Below are 26,629 nucleotides of genomic sequence, written 5' to 3'. Positions count from 1 at the left end.
TTTTTCATTATTTCATCAATTATGTGAAAATAATATAACTTAATGTTATGAAATCTCCACTCTTTAGCTATATTCTCTTGAATAAATTATTGCTTCAAGTAGAACAAGAGCTCATTATTCTTGTCTTATAATATAGTCTTTTTTTACTAATTAGAATAAATAGCGTTAAAAAAAAATTACTTAAGATTTAAAAACTTTTTACTGTTCAAGAAAATTGTGACTCTATTGTTATTGTGATTGCATCGTATAGTCAACGCATACAATTTCACGTCAAAGGTGGGGCAAACAGGGTTGGTGCAGGCCCAGTTGCATACCGATAAGCATCATACTGATTCTGATTGTCCTGGTCGTGCTTTTGCCACTGTTGGACCACGCGGCGGACAAGTACTCGTTAAATGCCACCGCGTTGAATTTGGAATCGACATGTATGGAGCATTGCAATATATCCCTGGTGGAAACTATACCGGTGGGCTTGAATTATAACAATAACACGGCGCAGCACGAAAGCACCTACGATTCTTGGATGGATCTCATTGGAATGGCACAGAATACTATCGAAATCGCGTCGCTTTATTGGACAATGTTAGGGGACGATGTGATACCCGATCACAGTGCTAAGATGGTAAATACTGCGTAATGTAGCGATATCATAGAACACACAAGAGTTGACATCATCCGTTTAATAAATTGTATCGTTGCAGGGAGAACAGGTGTTCCAATCACTACTGGAAGCCGGAAAAGACAGACAAATCACACTAAAAATTGCACAGAATCTTCCGTCCCGCTTGTCTCCGAATATCGATACGCAAATTTTGGCCAAAAAGGCTAACGCACAGGTAGCGTCATGTACATTTTGATGAGGTGGAGATGCCTAAATTTATTTTTAAAAATTATCTTGTGAATTTTATGATTTTTTAAATATTTAATTAATTTAATGATAAGCATTATTTATGCAAATTAGGCATTATCCATTAAATTAATCTTTTATACTAATAATTATTAAATACTAATTTAATAATTCATTAAAATTTTATCGACATAGAATGTATTTTCGTCGTTGTTAAAAGTACGTCGATAGATGTGACCTTTTTTGCTGTGCGTCATTTTTAAAAATAATATATTTTTTCGAATTTAGGTGAAAAGTTTAAATTTCGCTGGATTGTTAGGCGGCGGTGTACTTCACACAAAACTGTGGCTCATCGATCGTACTCATATATATGTTGGTTCAGCGAATATGGATTGGAGATCTCTTTCGCAAGTGAAAGAACTCGGTTTGATAGCCTTGAATTGTTCCTGTTTAGCGAACGATTACGCCAAAATATTCGATGTAAGAAATGAATGAGTTTATAAGATTGATACGTAGTACATTTCGACTACGTTCGTTATCTTTCAATTAAAAATTTATACAATTGATTTTTTTTTCTATTTTGCAGGTATACTGGAAGTTAGGCGAAGACGGTAAAGTGCCTTCCACATGGCCAGATTTCCTTAGCACAAAGATAAACATAGATAATCCTATGAATTTTACAAACATGGGTAATAAGTACAAATTATTTATCGCGGTTAGTATGGTTTAAAATAAACATATTGCGTTGTGGCAGTTATTTTTTCAAATTGTAAAAAATATATGTATTAAAATGTTACAGAGCTCACCTCCGCCATTTTCACCAAAAGGTAGAAGCAGCGATCTAGACGCGATTGTGCACTGTATTGCTAAAGCGGAAAAGTTCATTTATATCTCTGTAATGGATTATTTCCCGTTAACGATATACACTCCACAAATAAAGTATGTATAAAATATATAAATATAATTGCATAGAAAATACAGTCAATAGACATAAAAATATAAGTTATTATAATTTGTATAATACAGCATCTTCTATCTGTTATTTTATTTTTTCTAATAACTTAAGAACTTCACGTCTATATTTGCAGATATTGGCCTGTAATAGATAATGCTCTAAGGGCGGCGGCGATTGAGCGTAAAGTAGAAGTGCGTCTTTTGATCTCCAAATGGCAGCATTCGAGATCGTCCGAATCGTATTTTCTTAAATCACTGCAAGATTTAACGAACAGTTATCCTAAAGTTAAAATAGAAGTGGTGAGTATTCCCTTTAGAAGTTATTGCCTATGTACGTATTTTTCTGGTAACGTTGAATTGTCGAATTTTTTTTCAACAGAGAAGATTCATTGTACCCACCAACACGTCCTTGAACAAAATACCATACGGGAGAGTAAATCATAATAAATACATGGTCACCGATATAGCAGCCTATGTAGGAACGAGCAATTGGTCGGGTGATTACTTTATTGATACGGCTGGTGAGTTACTCATGCATTTGACTTTCACGAAAATAAACCAAGTTAAATAATAATAATATTTAGATATACTTATATGTCATTTTTGTAGAGAAATTTAAAATATATTGTATCTTTCTTATACAGACATATTTTAATGCAAATGTTTATTTCAGGTATCGGTACTGTATTTGAAAGCGTTGGCCATCAAAATAACGATAACATAAGGCAACAATTGGAAAATATCTTCCACCGTGATTGGTATTCAGACTATTCTTTTCCGCTAAATATAAGCGAGGCCTCTTCTGAAAACTCATGGAATTTACAGAGAAATTCATATCAACATTCATCATATGAACCTTATATACATGCATAATTATGGTAATCGCATACACAGCGGTCATTTTTAATCATGAAACATTTATCGTATTGAATTGATCGAAAAGAGTTTATTTTAATTTTCGGTAAGTAAAATTTTCTTATTACACTTTGAGCATATGCTCTCTTCGTTTTTGAATATTTTTGTAAATACTTTCTAAAATTTTCGTAAATCTTGCAACTATACGCAAACAGTAAATCGTTGTAATATTTATCGTTACATAGATATATATACATTGCTGTCTATTTATAAGGTCTATTTTACGTGACGTAATATGAAGCTATCTAGTGATTTTTAAGAAATTAAATTACGTGAGATTTTGTAGCGTTACAATTATTGCAGCGCTAACTTTATTAAATTTAACATGTCTGATATGTAAATTAATATTGCGTTTTTATATGAATATTTTTTAATAATTATTATATTTTTGACCGTGAACTAATTTAGAATTAAGAATTCAGTTTACAAAAGCAATACTAATTTGATCAGGCTTATATGTTGTTTATTTAATACATAGTATTTTTACACATTTTTTAGTAATTAAGTTTCTCTCCAAATTCTTGCCTTCAAAATTTAATTTTCTCTCTCTGAAATCTTCAAAAATTCTGTTGATTAAAACAATAGATATCAGTTCTTCCTTTACACTGATCTCTCGTTATCTCACGATTTTCATTATCTACATCGTGCTAACGTTCGCTAAATATCGTTTAATAAAACAAGCATATCGTTTAATAAGGAAAAAAGAAGGGTAAAAACGTGCCTTACAGACATTGTCTCTGCGATAAGAGCACGGCAATATTAATCTATATTCGAGAAATGCATCGACTCTGTGTTCTTCCATGTAAGCTTGACTTCTCTAGAACTTATCCGTTTGTTACTTGTGTTGTTCACTAGTATATGTAAAAATGGGACCTGATTATTAATGTCTTGATAAGTATGAAAAAAAATAGTAAAATGATTAGGAAAAAAAGTTGGATGGTTTGTAAATGGCTACGATTATCGCTTGAATGTTACATTCCTAATCAGAAACGATTGGTCGAATCGATATCGATCGATTAATTATTTTTAGCGGGGATTGATTAAATATAATCCATTCATCTTCGTGCACAGTTATTTTATAATATCATATTTAATTAACTCTCTTCGTCACTGGAAAAATAAAATAAGACAGAAAAAGACTAATGACATTGTTGAAACTTCAATGAATTTTCATTATATCTTAAGCACTATACAGTGTAATTATATAATAATATTTAAATGTAAAATGCATGTTTAAATTTTTAATGAAGTGTAAAAAGAGTGAAACAAACGTTAAATGTTACTGAAAGTTACTATTATCGATGGAAATGTTAGTATCGTGACAATCTGCAATTTACCTTCCACTACTTGCGGAATTAATGGAGAGAAAAAGAGGTTTAAGGTATAGGTTTAAAGTAAACTAACACAAGTATATGCCGACATATGCCTTCAAAAAATTACGTTTAATTATTTCACAGCAATTAATCGATTTCTTAATAGAAGGTATATAAAAACACAAGCCATTAATTTCTAAAAACGTAAGGAACTTTAAAATAAGAGGCATTAAGGGACATTATACACTGTATGAAATTGTATCCGCTATATTTTGCGTACCAATTGTAAACAACGATTATTAATGAATTGCTTTATAAATTTATTGTGACTGCGCGCGCAAACAATGAAGAATACATAAATTATACATAAAGATTTTTCTGTGCTATATTCGTGCCTTGCTTCAATAATTATTCTTGTAACCACATAAAAAAGATCACAAACATTTTAACGGCTTTATCTCCATTCTGTAAGTAATATGAAAACTCCCAACATACGAAGTCACGTACTCTTCCTCTCCCTCCCCACAAACACATACTCGTCTTATCTGCTTCATATTACAATTTTGCCCCCATTGACCGGTTTGATTCACAGGATCTAATCTTATACTTAAGATTGTTTCAAATCTGATTTCAGATGATGTTAAGATTCCATATAGTCATTTTAAATAATCGCATAGTATTTCGAGATTGTATTTAAAGCATTATCAAATATATGATTAAATGAATGCCATTCTTAGAAATATTATTATGTGTAATGTCTGTATACGTTCAAAAATTCTTTTATATACATATGAAAATTTTTGAATTTGTTTACTTATGTATGTTTGTCTGTTCACAAAAATGACGCTAATATCATTTCGGATATAATTTTATTCGAGAAGAAAACAAATACAAGAATACATGATTCTTTTAATGTACTAGAACAAAACAAGCGCGCGCTACGCGAGCGCTATAAAGTGCTCGAGTCGTCTCAATCGAAACCAAAAGTAAAAATTGTTAACATAAATTTAGAAGAGATGAACTTAGATGATAATAAACTTATAAATACAATTAAGAAGCAGAATAAAATAGATACAGTAAATATGCGAATTGTGAATGGTTAAAGAAAAGAAGAGAATGATTAAAGAAAAGAGTAACAATCAAAGAAGAGGAAATGACGAAGGATCAATAATAATGGAAGTAGATGAAGAGACGCACGAGCTGATATTGAAGAAATCAAAACTAAATATAGAATGGAAGAAATGTCCTGTATTTAAACACATCAGTGTCTAAAGATGTTTTAAATGCTGGGGGTACTTCCACATTGCTAAAAATTGTACGAGAGAAGAAACATGCTGCAAATGCGCAGGGAATCATAGCTCGCGTGTTTGCACAGCGACGGAGAGCAAATGTGTGAATTGTATGTTCAAAAATAGAACATACAATCTAAATGACGACCATAAAGCCATCAGTCAAGAATGTCCTACTTTTAAAAGGGCGTTACAAAAAGAGAAAAGGAGAGCAGGTTGGGAGGATACAAAATAGCAACTACAGAAGAAAGAAGAAATAATTATGTATACAAATGCGCAGAGCTTATCAGCGTATATAGATGAACTTCAGCATCAGGTTATTAGCCCAGGAATTTTAGGATTTTACTTCGGAAAAAATGCCACCTAGCTAAATTTTTGCACACACCTTTATTTAGACATTATAAACAAGGTGCAAAAAGTCCCCATCGATATCGTGTTAGCTTCAAAAGTTATTCGAGGTCAAAGGTCACAAAAATTGATTTTTTGTGAATATATCGCTTTCTATTAATCGTACGTCAATTATGGTTATTATAAAAATTGTAGATTGAACTGTTCTCTACAACAAATGTTCTATACATTTTTCATGTACAAACAACCGTTTTCACGTTATACGGCCAACAAAGTGTCCGCAGAACACTAATAGCAATACATTTGTTTCCACACCACCTTCGAGGTAGAATATAAGGCGCGTTTTTTTTTACATGGTTTTCCCTGTAGGGAAGGGAATTTCTGAGCAAAGAACCTGCATCAAGTTTTGTTTCAAGCTTAAAAAAACTGCTGCAGAGACCCATCGCATGCTTGTAGAAGTATTAGATAAAATTTTAATTTTAATTGGTTATATGATAAGACTTTTTACTTAATAAAAATTTTACTTTAAATCCAAATGTACTTTTTTACATATATACTTGTAAATTAATTGAAAATATTTTCTACATATTTCTTACTATTTAAAATCAGAGCGTATTTGAAACATATTAATTTAGCACATTTAAATATATTAAAATATATTTAAAATATATTTAAATATATTAAAATAATTAAAATATTTAAAATATATTTGTAAATCTGAAAAAATGTTTGATTAAATTAATGAAAATAATACGAACATTTTTAATTTTTAATTAAAATATCTGGATTGAAATAAAGTGGTTCTTATTCTTTCAATTCAAAAGAAGTTTTTATAGGTTACATAATCCATTTTAACTCACAGGATTAAAATAACAATTGTTATCCTTTCTTTTTTCAGAATCAATCATATGTTTAAAATATTAACAATTATAATAAAATACATTTGAAATTAAATATGTTTTATTTATCCTTTATAGTTTTGTTACATTTATATAGAACAGATTTTCTAAGTTGTTGCTTGATTGCAAAATAATAGATTTTTATAAATTTGAGACTTTCCTCTTTTTGTAACCATTCAATACATTAGAAAGATTTGTAAAATAAATGTAATACTGGCCTAATAAAACTACATACAAGTATGTACAGTTAGGAGCTAAAAGATTGCAACACTTCCGTGTCTAACAATAAGTTATATCTTGCATTGGAATGACAAAACTGACCAGGTGGAATCTCACATAAAATCAAATTATGTAGGTGTTTTCATCATGTACTTTATTCTCTTTATATATACATGTATGTATACATACATGTACGACATACGTATATTACAAATGTCGCATAATTAATAAATTATTTTGATCATTTTTTAACAGATTATTTATTTAGACGGTGCACATTCTCGTCCACCAAAAGCAATTCAATTTAATAATGGAAATGTTAATTATGAATTACAAATCTTATCAAGTACCCGAGTTTCCTGTTTAGGAAAATATAAATTTGAAAACACATTAAATCTGCCAGAACCGGAAGAAGTTAATTTTTCGGAAATTTTGAATACAACAACAAGATTCAGTAAGTTTCTCAGGTTTATCAATTTATTATATAAATAAAGAAAGTCGACAATACTAACAAAAATTAATTATACAATACATCACATTTTTTAATGCATCACATTAACATTTTAATATAAAATAAAATTCTTCTTTAACAATAAATAATTATTATAGTGATAGAAGGTTATATCAAAACAAATTTTGTAACATTATATAATAATAAGTTAAATAAAAAGATAGGTTGCGGTTCAATAACTGACGGAAGATACAAATTGGAAGTTCACGTATCAAACTTCGATACAGAAGATTATGATGACTAAAATTTAAAAAAGGGAGATAAAATAAAAATAATAGTAATGATATAAACAGGTAAAGTATAAAAGAAATGAGTACAAATTTATATAATATAAAAAATGTGAAAAAATTTATAAAATTTTCAAACTTTTTATAAAATTAAAAAATTTTTTTTTATTTGTGTGCACCAATTACCATATCTATTTACCAATTTATTAAAATATTTATACTTTTAACTAAATATATATTTTTTATAATAAATCTACATGATTACATGGACATTTTTTCCCATTTTTAATTTAGTATATTTAGTATTATACACGTACACACGCACACACGCACGCGCGCGCGCACACACACACATACACACACGCGCGCGCGCGCAGCTATAACGTAGTTAAAACTATAACTGTCAAAATGCAATCTCCACGATGACAGCAGCTCACGAAGTAAGCACAACGCGAGAACCAATGAGCATTTTGGAAAAGCGGCAACAATAAACTTCGAGAGACTGCGACTATCGATTTAACACGGATTTTTTCAGAAAGGATACATAATTTCTTGTTTTCTTTTCTTTAATAAGCTCTTAGGGATATATTATGATAAATTTTACCTTTATCTTTCAAGGCCTTTCTACAATAAGCTATTAGTGGGTAAGTCACAAGTCATAAGCCATAAGAATTGATTAATCACAGTCGAATATGATCTTCACATTTGACTGTGATTGGTCAATTTTTATGGCTTAATCTGTCCTATAAATTTCAATAAATTTTAATGAAACTAATTATTGCAATAAAAAAAATATATTTACTATGTATCTCTAATGCAAATTGTAATATTACCAAATAATAAAAACCAGAAAACATTAATATATTCCTTATATTTGTATTAATATTTGATTGGAAAGTTTACATGTTTTATTTACTTATTCTGTCACGTGTCTCCTGCGTCAATCAATTTCTGAAGAAATTTGGATTATGTAATTGGTCCGTCAATATAATTGAAAAATGAATTTATAGTTATCATACCTGTTTAAATCACACGCTCATTTATTTTTGATAATGAAAAATTTGTCTATTAAATTAATTTATAAAACAGTAAATATTAATCAAATCTCGCTGTTTGAATTGATCGATTCTGAAGATGCAAAATATCGTAACACCAGTAATAAACAAATAAAATGAAAATTGATGACTCAAGACATGTGAAATATACGATAAAATGCTAATCGGATTAGCAATACTAAGCATGTATTGGTTATACAATCTCAGCAAAAAGACTTTTCTTAATGAGAATATGATGTTTTTCATTTTAGCACGCATTTGGATTCCATGTAACCTACTTGGCTTTAACCGCGTAAAATTAAATTAATGAAATGTTTTTGATAACGTTTAATAACATCTTATATATTGTTTATGCATGTTCTAATTTTACTTTTAAAAATATCGGATCTGACTGTACAATTTTACAGCTAATCTATGACGTTTTAATGTCTGCATACATATCACCGTATATTTCCATGCTCATTTATTTCTGGAACCTTACAATTTTTTTTTTTAATTAAAATATTAATATCTTTGTAACTTTTTCAATCATTTTTTGATATAAAGTTTGATGTGCCGCATGTTTTCGTGAATCTTCGTAAGAAACCATAATAATGTATAATTCATAAATACGTTTATGCATACACCGTTTTGAAAATGAATATTATATATTAATATATACCTAGAATCTATCTAAAGTAAATTTCATTAACTTGTCATCGTTTTTATTTATATGAATATTTAGTGAAGTGATATTTCATTTTACTACATCTTCTCAGAACCTTCTCAAGAAACGGTATGTTGCCCAGCTAGCTTGGAATCGCAGTTAGGCCACCTAGTTCTGGCTGAGACCTCTTAAGAGGATGCTAAAGTAACAGAAGAACTTCCTCGACGTCGGTCCTACAGATCACTGTAGATTATTTTTCGAGCAAGACCAGGCTATTGCTCTTTGTCCATTGCATAGATCTGTCTTTGTTTTTTGATTATTTCTGCGAAAAGTCCTATCAACTACTGTTGGGCTCCATATTGCTCTGTTTATGACAGTTCAGCTTCGCTGAGCGAAATATGCGCGTGGTAAAAGCACATTAGCGTATCTTTTTTGTTAGGCGTTCAATCGTAACTTTGCAAGGTCAGTGTTATTCGTGCATGTTTTCTGAAGGGTGCTCTACTATCATTTTGTACGCACGAGCTACACAACTTCTGTATTAAGGTAAAGTTAACCTCAGATGACGGCTATACGAGTGAATTTTTAATGATTTATTAAATTTTTGTTCGATTTTCTTATAAAATTGACCTGAGCACCCTTTCTTTTTACGCGTATTTCAATTCTAAAAAAAGTTTTTGTGATTCTGTAAAGCCAATCCAAAAATATTTAATGCACTGTAAATGTCGGTAATGGTACTTTAGCATCCTCTTAAGTGTGAAGATGTTTTTGCGCACCCGCGAACGGATCTGATCCCCTCCACAACGCAACGTCTTGTCCGAGTAACCGCTATTAATCGGTTTAAAATATCCATGGAACCGGTCTGCGCGATTCCGGTAACGCAATAAGTCTTTTTCGCTCAAAGAATTTAAAAAAAAAAAAAAAACTCCATCTACATTGATAATCATTAATTCGTAGGATATCCCGTCTATTCTACGTTTCAAAGAGTCGAGATTTAAAAATCCCCTAAGGCTGTGCTTCGAAGATTAAAATACGATTTTACTCAGCTTAATCAGCTATAATATATATGTGATGTCTGTGCATAATTGCGGAATAAATAGAATAGAAATGCGGAATCATATGTGCTGTAAATCATGTTTCAATAGAGAACATTATTTTCATTAAAGTCTAGAATTACTTTTAAATTTAGACGGGTTTTTTGACAGACCGTGTGATCTGAATTAACGTCGCAAAAAAAATATCACATTTGTTCTGAGAGTTTTTGAGATTTTTAATTTAAATTTAAATAACGTTATATTAAGTATAGTAGAGTAATAAAATAGAGAATAATCCAATAGAAATAATAAATTTGCCTCTGCGAGAGAAACTGTACAATAAAATTAATTTCGAAGGATAAATGATATCTATGTAACTCACGGCTTCTGTTTTAGTTTATTACGAGTAATCATTACTTATTTTTTTTCTCTAGAAAAAAAAATGTTAAATTTAATGTAAAATTAAATTAACATGCTGTAAAAGTCTTTTGAGTTCGCAATTGTTACTTACATTTTCCATGATAAGCGATAACACTAATTTACAATATTCCGGCAAGATTTTCAACTAATGTACGAAGTTATTTTTGTAAAGTTTACACATTACGAAACAAGTTAATCATCAAGATACAATATACAACTTTATAATGCGACGATAAATGCTTCCGCATTCCGACTTTATTTCTGTCATTCCAAATGATGCAACGCTGTGACAGCTAATTAATAATAACCAATAACATCCGAGCTTTTCTACACGATTTCTTCACCCTCGCGTGTTCGTCGCAGGGCATATCTCGGAGGAAGCAGCGCTTCGCGAAAAATAGGTAATGTCTGTGTATAAATGCGATATAAATAGAATCGAAATTCGAAATCATCTGTACTATAAATCATATTTCAACAGAGAACTTTATTCTCATTGAAGTTCTTTAGGAACTAAATAAAGATAAATTTGTATATTAATTTTTTGACAAACCGTGAGATCTGAAATAACGACGCAGAAAAGACACATTTGCTCTGACAATGAGATTTTTAAAATTTTTTAGGATATGTACCTCCGGTTCATCCTTTCCTTTATTCCATATGACGAGTGCTGACGCAGGTGGTGGACGCGGAGGAAGACAAGCCGAAGGTAGGACATGGTGCCACTGAAGAAGGGGTACGAAAGTGGAGGTGGGAAAAGTAGGACCGCGTCGGTTCAGCGGGAGTGACAAAATGCGAGCTGTTTTACTCGCGACAAGTCGCCGAGGTAGAAAAGAGGATCGATAGATCCACGCGCGCGAGGAGAAAGTTATTACATATATACCTACCGGTATTCACGTCCGTCTGATTGCCTACCTATTTGCCTGAGCACCTGCCAGCGCGTTCGCTCGTCTTGGCTGCCTGCCTACCTGGCCTGTGCCTGCTCGCTTGACTGACTGACTGACTGCCTGCCTGCCTGTCCGCTGTCATCGCCGCTACGATCCGAGCACGGATTCTTTTTCTTTATCATCTCTCGCCATTCAATAAGGTCAGTGGAAGATTAACATCGCTGATCGATACGCGAGACACGTTCGCGCAAACATCTATCTCGCAACGTATCCGCGACACGCGATTTTTTCTAGTCATAGCTTTGTTTATTATGTTACCTCGATCGAATCGTTCTCCAGTCGACTTCCTTACTTCCGCGAGGATACAAGGCGATTGAAACTCATCTGCTGATGGCGACGTAAGTCTCATTGAAACGCACCCCTTTAACAGACTCGAGGAGACCTTGTTTGCTCGATTGAATTTGACAGATTTTAGAATATATTTGTTAAAATCGGTTATTATCAAATTGATTTTCAATTTAATATCGTGACATTACTAATTCTTCAATCTAGGACCGTGTTTTAAGACCGAAACATTATTTGGCGTACAGTTTCCGTGAACTTGAAAATGTATATAGAATCACGCAATAAATATCAGCACAAAGATCTAGCTATGATCTATAATGCGTTTTGTTTCATGTTGTCTTTTCACATTCGGGTCGATGTTCTATATTTGACTTTAGAATATAAAATGTATATCTCGCAAAACTCGCAATCTTATACCGCACGAATGTGCGGTATATTGTTCCTAAAGCTTATCTGGTTACATGAATATCGTGTCGATTATATTTCGTGCGATTAAATTTCACTTTTGCGCGCGCCTGACATGTTCTACAATTTAAACACTTTGATATTAAGAGATCTGCTTAATCCACTTTTCAGTAAAAGTAGATTAAATTTTTCTTGCTGACGGTGAACTTTAAAGTGAATTCAACGGATTTTTCTCGACTAAAACTCGTGAGTCCAGAAGAAAAGTATTGAACGGAAATTCAAGGCATGGCAGTAAATCTTTTCACTACCAGTTACAAAATAGTTGCCTTTTCTCCTTTCCAAATAAAAAAAAGTTCAAGTATTTACATCGTACCATTCTACTTATTTGTACAGTTTTTGTATTTGATTTCTCTCTTGCACGCGCCTTTATGCCGGTATCCACTTTCTTTTCTCGATATTGATTATCTTCGTTTTCTCTACGTTGTCTTACGCAGTTAGTTCTTGCCAATATAATAAACGCAAATATTATAGAATAAATAAACGTCGCTTAGGCGGCATATTTATGGAATTTGAGATGGGCGTATATGGATCGGCAGATATGGAACGTGCTTTACCCAACATTGACAGTTTAATTGTCCCGAACGGTTGAGAAACCTTTCAGTTTCGCAACGTCTACGAATTTGCAAGTGTCTTGACTTTGACGAATGCAGTTAGCACACATAACGTTTCGACAACCATCCTCAATCGTACGACTTCAATCACGAACGCGACGTGCGAAAGGTTGTAATAATCGTATCTCACATCATTGCGATAACGATCCCCTTTGTACAGTCACGCTATTCGCTTGGCATTCGCAAATTTTGGCATTTTGTTACCATTTTCTTGCTCATATATTGCTGGAATTTTACCTATTCGTATCCCTGCTTCTCCGTTTTTCTCATATTACTTAGACTTTTTTTACACTATGTATCATTGAACAACGGTTACTTTTCGCATAATGAGCAATCACCTGTGGCGATTCCAGTGCTCTGTAATAAAGTTGCTAATGCTGAAACTGTAAGGCAACTAAGCACAACAAGAATGATAATTACGAGCAACGACGCAATATCGCACGCGGAAATTTACACATACAAGTTAATCCGTTAATATTTATTAAATTCTGGTGTAATTTTGCGTTACATCTTACTTTTTGTTACTAGTTATAAATTTTAGAAAAATTACTCTTTAACATAACTATTTTCTGTTTTATTGATCAAGACCTTGAAAAAAAGTTAGAAAATTTTTTTAACCCATACCTTTAAAACAATGATTATACTGAGAAAAAAATCACTAAATTTTAATAAATATTTCTTTGAATACTTGCAATAACATATTTATTTATGGTACACAAATGTTTACTTAATACAGAAACGATAATTAAATTAATTAATGGTTCTTGTACTAAATAAATATTTATTTACATTTAGTAAATATTTCATTGCAAGTATTCGAACAATTGTCTATTAAAATTTAATAATTTTTTCTCTTAGCGTAGAAGCAGAAATGAATTAGATGCCAAATATTGCTCTTCAACGTCTAAAGATGGATCAAAAAGTCCGATCATAAATATTAAAACAGATACTCAAAATGCAAACTTTCCATTTGTATATGCATATTTGTTCTATGAGTAAAACTTTCTTATGCAAGCTGGATCACTATTCACGTCTACTTTCAGCCGTTATATCAGTTAGAAGATTTTCTCTTATTAAGCAAGTAGTATTTCAAGTGGCGATATTTAAATATCGTACAGAGCGGTTATAAAACCTTTAAAGAAATAATAAAACAGCGTCAAGCACACGTTACCTTTATAATTTATAATGCTTGCTGGTTATGTTTTAATTGCTCTTATTTAAAAACTATATGCTCGAACGCATTTATTAAAAAAAAAAAAAATGTTTTTCTCGGCACAGAGAGCCGCGTTATACACTCGAGAATATGAAATAAAAAGTAAAATTATCTGAATGGTTTCTCACTTTAACAATTTTTTTCCGTGGCCGAAAAAATTTGTTTGGGATAATTAACTTTTTTTAAGAGCTCAAAAGATTAAAATAAAATAGCCGTGATGAAAAAAATTGTTTTTAAAAGTCTCAAAGAATTGGTATTAAATTCAACGCTTAAATAATAATAAAAAGAAAAGAAAATTAAAATGTATTTGACGAATTCAAATTTGAATTGTTTTAAGAAAGTCTTCTTCGGTCGTAGCTAGATCTTAGTGCTTATATTTATTTATGTGATTTTATATACTTCTCCGAACTCAACCAGAATGTGCGCCGAATTAATTTTCGGTCATAACACACAGCATGTCGAATAAGAATTAGCAATATCACTATTTATATTAAATTAATTAATTTAATATAAATAGTGATTATTTATATAATATAATAGTGACTATTTATATTAAATTAATTAACTTAATATAAATAGTGATTATTTATATAATATAATAGTGACTATTTATATTAAATTAATTAATTTAATATAAATAGTGATATTGCTAATTCTTATTCGACATGCTGTGTTATGACCGAAAATTAATTCGGCGCACATTCTGGTTGAGTTCGGAGAAGTATAGGCTTTCTTACCGAAGAAGGCTTTCTTACTATCATTGCGTTGTTACACTATCGGTCCAATAACATATTTGTAATTTATAATAAATTATTTTAACTGTATTATTTTGTTTGAGTAGCAGCGCAAATTTTAAAAATATCACTATTTAGTAATTTAAAATTTATACTAGGAAATATGGGATTTTTCTATATAGACTTTACACACTATCGCAATTTTTTAGCGGCAAGTATAATATTTGATTAACACTTTTTTACCAAAACAAGTTCCATTCCGTATATAGTTGTGTACAAAATGTATTAACGTACAACTCGAACCTTATAAATTTTTTATCATTGTAAATATGTATTTTTCGTACCGTTTGTTAAAAAAATAAAACAAAACTATTTTCATTGTAATCTATTCTTTATTTCTTGCGAACATTTAGTAATATTGATTTTACTTTTCTATCTTTGTTCGAGCATTATCGTGCTTACAGATAAGCAATTCCATAAATATTTCATACAACTTTTTTTTATTACATATGTATTTCTATATTAAAGTAATCTTTCTAATTAGTAAGTAAGCTTTGTTTTATACATGAGTAACCACATGCATTAAATATAAGACACACATACATATATAAAGAGACGGTGACGTTACTTTTAATATTGCTCAAATGCGATACATATAATGATTTTGCTAATTGTGCATGTCTCTTGTATTATTTATAAAGTTTAGTCGACTGAATTTATTAGCTTTAAAATTCGGTTAATAATTTACAAGGCATGTACACTTCTACAACTGTGACAATAGTATTCATACATTACTATAATTAATTATAAATTTAAACAATAAAGCAAGAATTATACATTGAATAATAAATTCGTTAATATTAACATTTGAAAACTCGCAAGAAATAATGGCTTTTTTAGTAGTTAAAATTATTAGTGGACAGTATATTTTTATAATAGTTATCGATTTTGCTAAAATGCTAAATTTTGCCAAAAGTGATAGCTGAAAATGATAGCTGAAAGTGATCAACATCTTTTACATTCCAAAAATGGGAAAAGAAAATAACGAAAGAGAGATTAATTATTAAAAAATAGATAAAATTTATCTCTCGTTGATTTAACTTATTGTTAGTAAATATAGATTTTTTTTTTTTGTAAAAATTTACTCTATGAAAGAAATCATTTAGCGTATTTAACGGTCAAATCTCAACGAGACATAGAAAATCTAATAATTCGACGATAACATCTACTACAGGAGACACGTTCGACATGCCTCTTTCTCTTCTTTCTTTGCATTGGCCACGACGAGAAATCGACCGGATCTGCGATTTACATAAGGGGATATTCAAGACGATTGCGTTGCTCCTAGTGTTGCTCCAAGTGATTACTATTCATCGTCGTTATGCTAATTGCACTATGTAAAACCACGTTCGATTTCTTGCGATCGACAGGTCGATAATCACTCATAACAAATTTTGAATTATGATAAAGAGGATAAAATGGCATTATGAAGCTTTAGCAAAAATCAATACGTTCCTCACAAATGTTCTTTTTAGAACAATTTATTATTTATTATGTTAAATATTTCAGCTTATTATATACGATACTTGCAGCAGTTATCTAAAATAAATGTCCTAAAAGGAAAAACGTGATTCCCATTTTGTTTCGATTGATTTTACAACTTTGCTACAAGACGTAAATTGATTCGCAATTGTAACAGATCAGATAAATGATTTGAAAGAAACTACGTTAAAATTTGAAGGAAAACGTAAATTATTATTGCTCAGGAAGCAAGCTGACTTTATTTCTTGCCATTTTATCGTCAAAATAAGAGTAACGTTTTGACATCAATATGATCTTGCGATGTGTATAATGGGACTCGGTTCTTTTCTAAAGATCTTGAACAGATAGTTAAAGTGTAAATTTACAGTAAACTGAAACAATTCTTAGAATTATTTGTATTAATTAACTTTAAATTAGTTTTAATTTTAAAGAAAGAAAATTAAGAATGTTTCTTCTTGTAATTAATGCAAGGACGTCAGAATCATTAAAGTATTGAGGTTTTGAGATCTAAAACCTCCTATTTATATGTACTAAATATTATAATTTGTATATATTTATTTATAATAAAAGTTCCTTCAATTTTATGTAATACAATCATAAAACTTCCCGATTGTTTTAATAAAAGTACAATTCAGCTTACCGTAAGCGCGGATTTTTTATTTGCTCAAAATTTATAGAAAAAAATGATAAATTTTCTACATAATTCTTTATCTTTCAATTGTGCGTCTACCTTTTCCACGTCAGCGCTTCGAATCCTCTACGAATGATGCAAAAATAAACATACAATGTTTAAGCAGTCAACACGCAATAATTTTTCGCTCGATTGCACTTTCACGTACTTTCTCGACGTCCTAAATGCACATGGTTTTGTTCCATGCAAACGTCATTAAGCAAAGCCCGAAACGTCCGTGCCGCTCGACGAATCATAAACGAACTGTATCTATGGCAAGAAGAAAAATAGGTCGTACCGTTAGGGGATCAACGAACATTCACAGCATCCGTACCGTTATGCCAGTGGCGCATGGCTGGCGAAATGCGTTGATTTATAAAAGTAGCTGGTTTTCTCGGACAATTGGACATATAACTTCTGCGCCGTTCTTTCTCAGAAAAATGAGAAATTTGATTTTTTAATGTAAAAAATTTTTTGTTCTCTTAAATTATTTTTTTTAGTCACTTTTCGAAAAAAAATTTTTATCCGTTTGCTTATGAAATAATGAAATTATTAGATAACTTTAACATTGTTCAGTTTTGTAGTGCTCCGATACTGATTTACTTTTTATTTATCAACTTACAAATTACAACTTGCTTTAATTTTTATCCCTTATTTTATTTTTAAATATTATACAAGCTTGCTAATTAGAAAGTTTAAACATTTATTGAGAAAATTAGATCTATTTGTAATATTAAATGTAATCATAAAATAATATACCGGTGCATAAAATGTTTGTTAAAAAAGTGTATAATTAATAATAATTTTGATTTGCAAAGTAATTAAATTTATAAAAGGAAATTCTGCAAAAAGGAGTTGTTTTCATAATCAAGATTAACATAATTTAATATTTATTAAATTTTTATATCAATTCTTTTGTTTCATATTGCACATATATGCTATATATTCATAATTTATGTTAGCGCACATTATTAATAGTTATATGCGAGATAAAACGGTCGTTAATGTAAATAAGTGCACAGAGTAGGATGAAAAAGTGTTATTGCAGACATTTATGACACGAATGCGGAACTGTTGATTTTTCTGACAATCATAACGAATTGTAGTCATTAATAAATCATTTAACGAAATTGGCGAGACCAGCCAAGGGCTTGTACCATCCAATTACGATTACGTATTAACATCGCTGCCATTAGTTACAATGATAAAGATGCTGTTTAAAGCTCGTTAAATAATTATTAAATATTCTTCCGTGGAGCGATACTTGTCCAAGATAAATGGTAATCGCAAATAATAGTATAATTGTTGCACATAATTGAGATGTAAGTCTTCAAGGCAAAAATAACGCGTTATCTAAGAAAAAATTGTAAATACTGGTATAGTCTCCTATAGCGGTACCTCTTTATTTCTCAGAAACTAAACATTACACTGTATTAATACTGATACAAACATGATCCGGTTAGATAATTAAAGAAATAAGTAATATAATATAACTATGAACAAAAATACATAGTCCATGCATTTGTAATTTTTTTTTTTTTTTTTTTATATAAAATCTGTTAAAAATGAATTCCTGAAAAGTGAAAATAAAATTTGCACAATTTTTTCTTGCAAATTGTGTAGTTTAAATAGTGAATATATTATCGATAATATTATATCACTTTACACGCTTATAGTATCTTAAAATTGTTTTGTTTCTATTTTATTTTTCTCTTTTATATCTTCTTCATAATGCGGATTACAATGTAAAATCGCACAGTTTAAAGTAATTATTCGTGAGAGTAGATTATAGATCACAGATGTGATACCTTCATCTAGATTCACCCTAACCTTCAATGCACCGTTTTCGGATTGTCGACCGAAATCTCATTTCCTAAAAAAATAAACCGTGAGTAATTTGCAGAACAACATATTCAAGACAAGATAATTTATAAATCGACAAAAGAAGGAAACATAAATTTTTAGAGACTAATTATAAAAGTCAATTTCTCAAACGCTCTTTTTGGATTATGTTACAAAAACATTAATTATTACAAAAAATACGAAACTATTATAGAAACTGCTACACCATCCAATAGAAGACACTTTCTAGTTTGTTTTTAAAGTTTTTCTTTCAGATTTTGTTTCAAGAGATATTATCCAAAAACCAAAGTGGTATGCGGATAATGGCTTTCCTATACATGTGCTTAACAATAACGAAGTTACAATTATTTAAGCATCAATTTATAATTTTTTCTGTTATTTATGTTTAATTTATGAAATCTCAAAATTTCGAAAAAAATGTCAATAATTAAGTTTACATGTTGTTAATCCTATTAAGATAAGTATTCTTCGTTACTTATTTAGAGAAGATCATATTTTTAATTATAGTCATTCTTGTGATTCTCAATTAATATAATCATATTTAATGATGCTAATTAATATGATATTTAATGAACACGTATTTCCTCATGTTGAAAGAGAAGATATAGTGCATTATCTTACTTTTTCGTGACTTCATTTTAGATAAAATTCTCGATTTATTTTGCTTAATTTCTAAACTTACAGGATTATTTTTGACCATATGGAAAAGAATTTCGCGCATTTTACGTAAAGTTAAAAAATCGTGAACGATTCTACGCAGATGACTTTATCGTTTCAATGATCAGTCAGTTTATTTCTTTCCGCGGAACCTTGAAAGTATCATTCCGGTCCGCGTAGCGCGTACCCGGTTGTTCTCGTTCCGGAAGCGACTTCTCTACATTCCACGAGGACGCGGCCGCGAAATAAAGTTTTGCGACTCCTTAACGAGCGATTAAGCGATATTGCTATAAAAGTAACGACGTGACGTCTCGCGTCGTACGTATAAAGTTACGTGAGCGTAATAACGCGCCGGGTGTTGTGCAAGTGGAATCTTTCTTGTGAGTTTGCGTAATGTTACGCCGCGTCGCGCCGCGCCGCGCCGCGCCGCACCGCGCCGTCCGCCACCATCGTGTCAAGTCTTCCGCGTTGGCTCGTAATGAACTCGACGCCTAACTCGTATTGGAATAGTCGCCTCGACGCGGAAGTGTATCCTGCGTACGGGAGAGCCGATCAAATTTTTCGAAGAGGGGGGAAGGGGGAAAAATGGTAGAAGCGAAAACGAAAATGAGTACGGGACGAGAGTAGACGAGAATTTCTTTCTTTCTCGTCATCCGGCTTCACTCATCCGATGTGAGTTGTGCAAATATATTTTTGGGGTTACTCTCACACCTGTGACCTCCTTCCTTACTTCGAAAGTGAGCTGTTAAACCGACGATCGACGAGAAGACAGCGGAACATCGCTGCTGCAACGATTCTCGGACGAATGATAAATAGCCGGTTGAAATTGTCTTCAAAATTAAAAAGTTAATATTTGCAATGACTAATATATGCATAGTGATTCTTTCTTTCTCGAAAGTTTGTATGCCACAAGCCCAACAATTGCTTCGACCATCTCGGTTTAATTGCTGTCTCTCGTGTATTATACTTGTACCTAATTTTTCAATCACCTGTTATAAACAAAATTGTTTTTAAAGATTTTATTTATAGTGATAAAAAGAAAATTTTTATTCAGCAATAGCAGATAGATGTTATGTGTGTGTGTATGTGTGTGATAAGAAATTATTATTTACAAGATTTATTTATTGAAGGTGCAAGTTTATTAAATTATATTTTTGATTATATTGATGTATCTATTAAATTCTAATAAATTATAAAATAATAAAACTTTTTAATTCTTACATTATGTTGGAAAAAAAACGGAGTTTTAATTATAACTTTAAATTTAAAGACACTAAAAATGAGACAGACTGCAGTAGAATAGTAATTTTATGTTATGCATATCAGGTTAGCAATTCGTCATGTATTATTTAAATCATTATTCAATATTCAAGTTGTGATTATTAACGTAATATTTGGTTAAGTGGGAAAACACGAAGCGTTTTTGCAAGTAATTAACGCTGGTCCATCTTGGAAAAAGAATTGCGCATCAGTGTCACGAAAAACATTCATTAACGCGTTAGAAGCTGACTGCTTAGAACTATCATTATTGGAAATAAAAAAATCTCTTAGCTAGCTTGGCACTAACAGAAATTTTATTGCACGTCAAAATTTTGAATAATTCTTTTTAAAGCAAAATTTTAATTCTAGTGAAGCAGTTTCAAGTTAAAATTCTACTAAAGTAAAATCTTTAAGCAACGATAAAATGTCCAAAGTACTAAAAGTATATTCAGTGGCCTGTAATCAAAATAGATGGGACATAATTCTTGATCAGATATTTAAAATGATGCTGGAATCGTCTGTATTAATACCGACCAAAATACCATTTTGTTGAATAAGTTATACCTCATATGATTGATTTTACAGAATTAAAATACACAAGCTAATGTGTACGGCTCTGGTCCATTTTTTGCCAAAAACAGAAAAACAATTTTAAATTACAGATTTTCTTATCAACTTTAATGCACATTATTTGTGCAAAATAAAGGCACAGTCAGGTGTAGAATAAACGAATGAATAGTGATGAATCGTTAAAATTAAGTCGCGAAACCTAATTTAAGAGACTAGAATGTTTAACAAATTGTGCGTATGTTACGTAAGATCTCAATGTAGTAGTACGTAAGGATCTATTGATGTTTCACGTAAATCGTACGTATGTATTGTAAATTGTACGTGTGTAAGTCGAGTTTATCGGTAAAACTGACGACTCCAGCATCGACTTAATATTATAATACTATTCGAAACCGGCGATTCTGAAACGCTTTATAGAAACGAGATTTCGCACATGGCTATATTAGTTCGTCCATACTACTTAATGCAAATTTATACACGTGAGAACAGGTTGAACTTCCTCATCCGGATTCCCGGAGTCTGATGGCCACTTCTAGTCGGAGAAAGTAAGGAGCTGCGTATATCCGTCAAAACTGTCCGCGCCCAAGCTCTTTCTATTCCAGATGTAACATAACTAGTTACATGTTTGAATATCTGGCATAAATTATTGCAAAATATATATACATCCCATTTCTGCGAACTCGAAGATGAAAGAAAAACGACACAGATCACCTGTTTGTTATATGTAAAAATAATTAACACAGTATCATATACCGTTTGCAGAATAATATATAAAGAGAAATTCTCTACGAGATCTTCTTTTCATAATTTTGTTTACCTGAAATCCAGTTATTGAAATAGAAATGAGTTTTTTAAAGTTTAGACTATCGCATTTCAACTCTAATTTGTATATTGTATTTTTGTATCTTTACTGAATTGCAGTTTCGCAAATAATTAAAATAATTTGATTAAATATTGTATTATTTATTTACAATAATGTTATTGAATATTTTATATTAAGAAAAATTTAAATTACAATCATACAATACAGCGAAAAGATTTCTAATTTCCAGAGTCCCATGGTACGCGTCTGCACCTTTTCGCTTGTGCTTTCTTTTCGTTTCGTCATTACACCTATACAACTCGACACATTAAAGACGGCTGTCTCATTCAGACTTTTATTCAATAGGAAAGAAACGTCGAAGTTCACGATCGACTTTCACCCGATCGCGTTTTTGGTATGCGTACAAAATTTGTCCTTCACTCTCCACCGAATTTGCTTATATTATAATTAGCAGGGATTCGAAGTAATGAGTTACTTGTAACGGCGTTACCGTTACAGTTACTTTTTTTGGTAACGAATTAGTAACGGCGTTAATTTTTATTTTTTGTAACTGTAACGGTAACGTAGTTACATTCTTTTAGTAACGGTAACGAATTTAATAGTTACTTTATCGTTACTTTTTAATTTATAATATAATTTTTAATGTTTATTATTCAATCAATATTTATAGTTTGTTGTATTATATTATATTTAAGATCGTTTTGAAGAATAGTTCCCAAAAATAAACCAATCACAGAATTGTATTATCATAAAAACGAACTTTACAGATGTCAACTTTTGTTAAAAGTAAATAGTAAATTAATACCGATAAAAATGTAATACTATATAAAGTAAAACATTTTGACGGTTTAATTTTTACATTACATTACAAATTAAGTAAAACCTTCAGACAAAAGTCAAATCTTTGTGACGTAATTATTTAACTTCCTATTTAAAATATCGATAAAAAATGTATGTAGTTTATATTTAACAAATTCTATATGAATCCTATTCAGAAAATCCTATATAATTTTTGTAGTTTTATTTATTTTATGAATTGTAGGTTTAGAATTATATGAAAATTTTGAAACATAATCTAATTTTATTTTAAAATTAAAAAAGTAACGACAAAGTAACGAATCGTTACTACTTATGTAACGGTAACGATAACGAGTTACTTTTGAGTCAGTAACGAGTAACGGTAACTAGTTACTTTTTTGATTCGGTAACGAGTAACGATAACAAGTTACTTTTGAAAAGTAACTTTCCATTCCCTGATAATTAGTTTGATAGAATTAATTAGTATCATCTTAATTGGCACATCAAGGATCTATTAAGGCTAAAGACCCTAATTCTAGAAATTTAAATATTAACGAATTTAAATATTAACAAAGCTGCTAGATTTATACACTAAAAAATACTTTAACGTATGAATTAAAACATGTTTTAATTAAACGCCGAATCACAAATTGTTATATATAATTGATTCAAATTTTATTCATTAAACTATGTTTAATATTGTTTTTACTTTTAACTATTTTGTTTCATTACTACTGTTATAGAATTAACAATATATTTTCAATTGGACTGATGCTGTTGATGAAACAAAATTTTTTCTCTGTGTACATTATACTTTATAACTTTGCATCTTACAAAAAGTTAAATATCTCGGTAAAAAAAAATCGTAGAAAAGTTTCTAAAATGCATTTTAAAGAGGAAATATTATCGTACAAAATTCCTTTTTTAAAAACTTCTTTACGATTTCTTTTTACTCTACGATATGTATAGAAAACAGACTAAATAATGTGAACACCCAGAAAATACACTTTCTTCTTTATTAATAAGAGATTTTAATCCAATAATTGTCTTTAATACAAATTTTATCTTTGTCTGGAATAAGATGCTTGAATAGTCATGAATGGAATGTCATACTATTCTTTTAATAGAACATCGTAAATGCTTGATTGATTATATAAATAGAGGAAGAAATATGCTTCTCATACTATTTTCCAAAAATATCCTTTGTTCTTCAAAACTTCAACAAACTTTTTCCCTACTAATGTAATTACCTAATATAAATATCATTGTGAGCAATTTTAAAGAGTATAGTAAAAAACAGATTTTCTCTTCCAATATATTTGGAAAATTTTACAAGAACACTGGTATAACATTGATGGCTGAGCGTTATATAGCCTTATTTCAAACGAGGATAAACTCTGTAATTTTAAAAGCAAGATAATGATGATGAAAGCCAACTTCTTATTATAATAATAAAATAAATAGCGTATTTCTTAAGTGTAGACATTTTGTCTATCCACTGTACATACACACATACAAACACACATGTTATGTTGGAGTCTTTTTATTATTAATCTTTCCATTTATTTACGTAAGATGACACTAGGGGTAACAAAGAGAGACAGAACGATGCTTGTGTGGATTTGTATTACTAAATGAAAGTACCCTTAATATCATGAAACATAAGTGAAACACGGTAAGAAAAAGTAAAAAGTAAAAAAAGCACTCGTTTTAAAATGAATATTTAAAGCAACGATATTTGAATAATTGTCTGCTTTTATCGTGATATATCATTAATACTGTTAGCTTTAATTGTTTAATCACAGTATACAAAAATTACAAATACCTATTCAAATTGTATTTCATTATTTATGTCTTCCATATTTTTTACATAATTTCTCGCACTTATGTAAATATCTTGAGTATTATATAATCTTAAACAGAAAATTTATTCTTTATTAAAAGCTTCATTTGATTAAAAGATATGAACAAATAAGTTTTTTCAGTTACGTGATAATTAATGAAATGTAAAACAAGAAATACATTACAAACAACTGTTTGTAAATCTAACGTATCATTTTGTGCAAAAAATCTAATCTTATCGAGTGAGCTTCAATAAATTTAAATTTGGATTAGAAGTAAAATTTAAATTTGCTTTGACAGATGTTATTCTGGTGATTTCAGTCAGCCGTTACACTGATGAGACTTTCATCATTTATGATAAATAATGGACATTTCAATACATATGTAAAAGAGATGTTAATGCACGAAAGCGTGAATGATGAACGTCATATTGTAAATTTGACGCATGGGGCGATATTCAGCCACTTAATTTAAAAATCAATACAGGAGCTAGTTTTTAAGGCTACTATTATATAATGACTGTTACTTCTTTACAGAAACAGTCGATTTATTGTGTAGAACGGACGTAAATCTCTTTCGCTCGATGCTGTCATCATGTGGCTCGTGAGCATAATTTTTTACGGTGTGATCTCTCTTTAACCATGATACTATTTGAATAGGATGAGAAACGCTTGACTAATCGTACAGATATTGAGATGGGTTAAATCCTACTCTCTAAATTGAAATCAATATTATTCACTGAAAGACAGTGAATAGTCTGTTTTCGGTGATACACTTATAACTATTTTATTCAGTGATATATGCACTGTTTTTTAGTGACATTGATTCGGTGAGAATACCCCGAGGGGGAATTCACAACCCAAAATTTTGTACACCAATGCCGATTTTTGGCATTGCTGTAAAACACTGTCGACATTTTTGTACACTGCCGACAATGCTTATTGTTAGTCAATGCCTACAATGCCGTCAATCCTATATTAAAATTAAGGCAATGCCATGCAATTATGAACACTACCGCGTGCCCATTATCATACGCCAATGCCTGCACAAGAATTCTAAAGCTTTCCCGAAGTATTCTACACAATTATACAAAAAACTTCCAAAAATTTTATTTACGAACTGTATCTATACATTTTAATGTAATTGCACATTATTATGTGCTGTCTTATGCATATAACTTCAAACAATGGAACACTAAAAATAATAATAAAAATAATCAAAATAATGACCTTGATATTGTATTTGTTTGTAATCAAAATAAATTTTAAACATTCTTTAAAAATTCTATACATTTTACTGTAATTGCACATTATTATGTGATGTCTTATGCATAGGTATACCTAACTTCAAACAATAGAATACTAAAAATAACAATGTCTGTTAAGTTAGCACCCCCACCACAAAAAATCGAAACGCCACTTATGCCAAAATTAAGTGCTTTTTATGTGCTAATTATGTACCCTATTTGAAATTTTTGTGCTCGAGCGGTTTAGCAGGAAAATGAGATTGAAGGTGGGGGTGCCAGTTTAACGTTAAGCCAGCACCAACTCATATAAATAATTAATAAAATAAAAAAATAAATACACTAGAATTAAGTGCTTTTTATGTGCTTTCCAACGATATATAAATAAATATTCGTACTCAATCTCTTCGACCAGAAAATCGTCCCGAAAGTACG

At 30.4% G+C, this 26,629-nt stretch overlaps 3 protein-coding genes across 7 annotated transcripts in view; 2 read left to right on the top strand and 1 right to left on the bottom strand.

Moving 5' to 3' along the window:
* LOC105203187 (5'-3' exonuclease PLD3) overlaps positions 1 to 4,472 on the top strand; it is an 88,926-nt gene extending 84,454 nt beyond the window's left edge. For 3 of the 4 annotated variants that reach the window (XM_026130312.2, XM_026130311.2, XM_026130313.2), the window contains 8 exons: positions 277 to 622; positions 702 to 836; positions 1,136 to 1,327; positions 1,434 to 1,562; positions 1,647 to 1,786; positions 1,936 to 2,101; positions 2,181 to 2,322; positions 2,475 to 2,674. In XM_026130312.2, coding sequence (XP_025986097.1) covers positions 277 to 622; positions 702 to 836; positions 1,136 to 1,327; positions 1,434 to 1,562; positions 1,647 to 1,786; positions 1,936 to 2,101; positions 2,181 to 2,322; positions 2,475 to 2,674 — 1,450 coding nt within the window. Of the gene's footprint in view, positions 1 to 276; positions 623 to 701; positions 837 to 1,135; positions 1,328 to 1,433; positions 1,563 to 1,646; positions 1,787 to 1,935; positions 2,102 to 2,180; positions 2,323 to 2,474 lie in introns of all 4 variants that reach the window. The other variant, XM_011171989.3, reaches the window with a different exon arrangement.
* The window catches only part of LOC105203275, an 84,494-nt gene that overhangs the window by 38,341 nt on the left and 19,524 nt on the right, over positions 1 to 26,629 (bottom strand). The window lies entirely within an intron of this gene.
* The window catches only part of LOC105203111 (fatty acyl-CoA reductase wat), a 32,187-nt gene continuing 16,710 nt past the window's right edge, over positions 11,153 to 26,629 (top strand). Inside the window, exon 1 of one of the 2 annotated variants that reach the window (XM_026130316.2) lies at positions 11,153 to 11,758. Coding sequence is in view for 1 of the 2 variants with exons in the window: in XM_026130315.2 (XP_025986100.1) it covers positions 11,949 to 11,956 (8 nt within the window). In the remaining variant the exon portion in view is untranslated. The other variant, XM_026130315.2, reaches the window with a different exon arrangement.

Source organism: Solenopsis invicta, chromosome 7 (genome assembly GCF_016802725.1).
Source record: "Solenopsis invicta isolate M01_SB chromosome 7, UNIL_Sinv_3.0, whole genome shotgun sequence".
Taxonomy (NCBI): Eukaryota; Metazoa; Arthropoda; class Insecta; order Hymenoptera; family Formicidae; genus Solenopsis; species Solenopsis invicta.
This window is presented reverse-complemented; position numbering and strand designations above follow the sequence as displayed.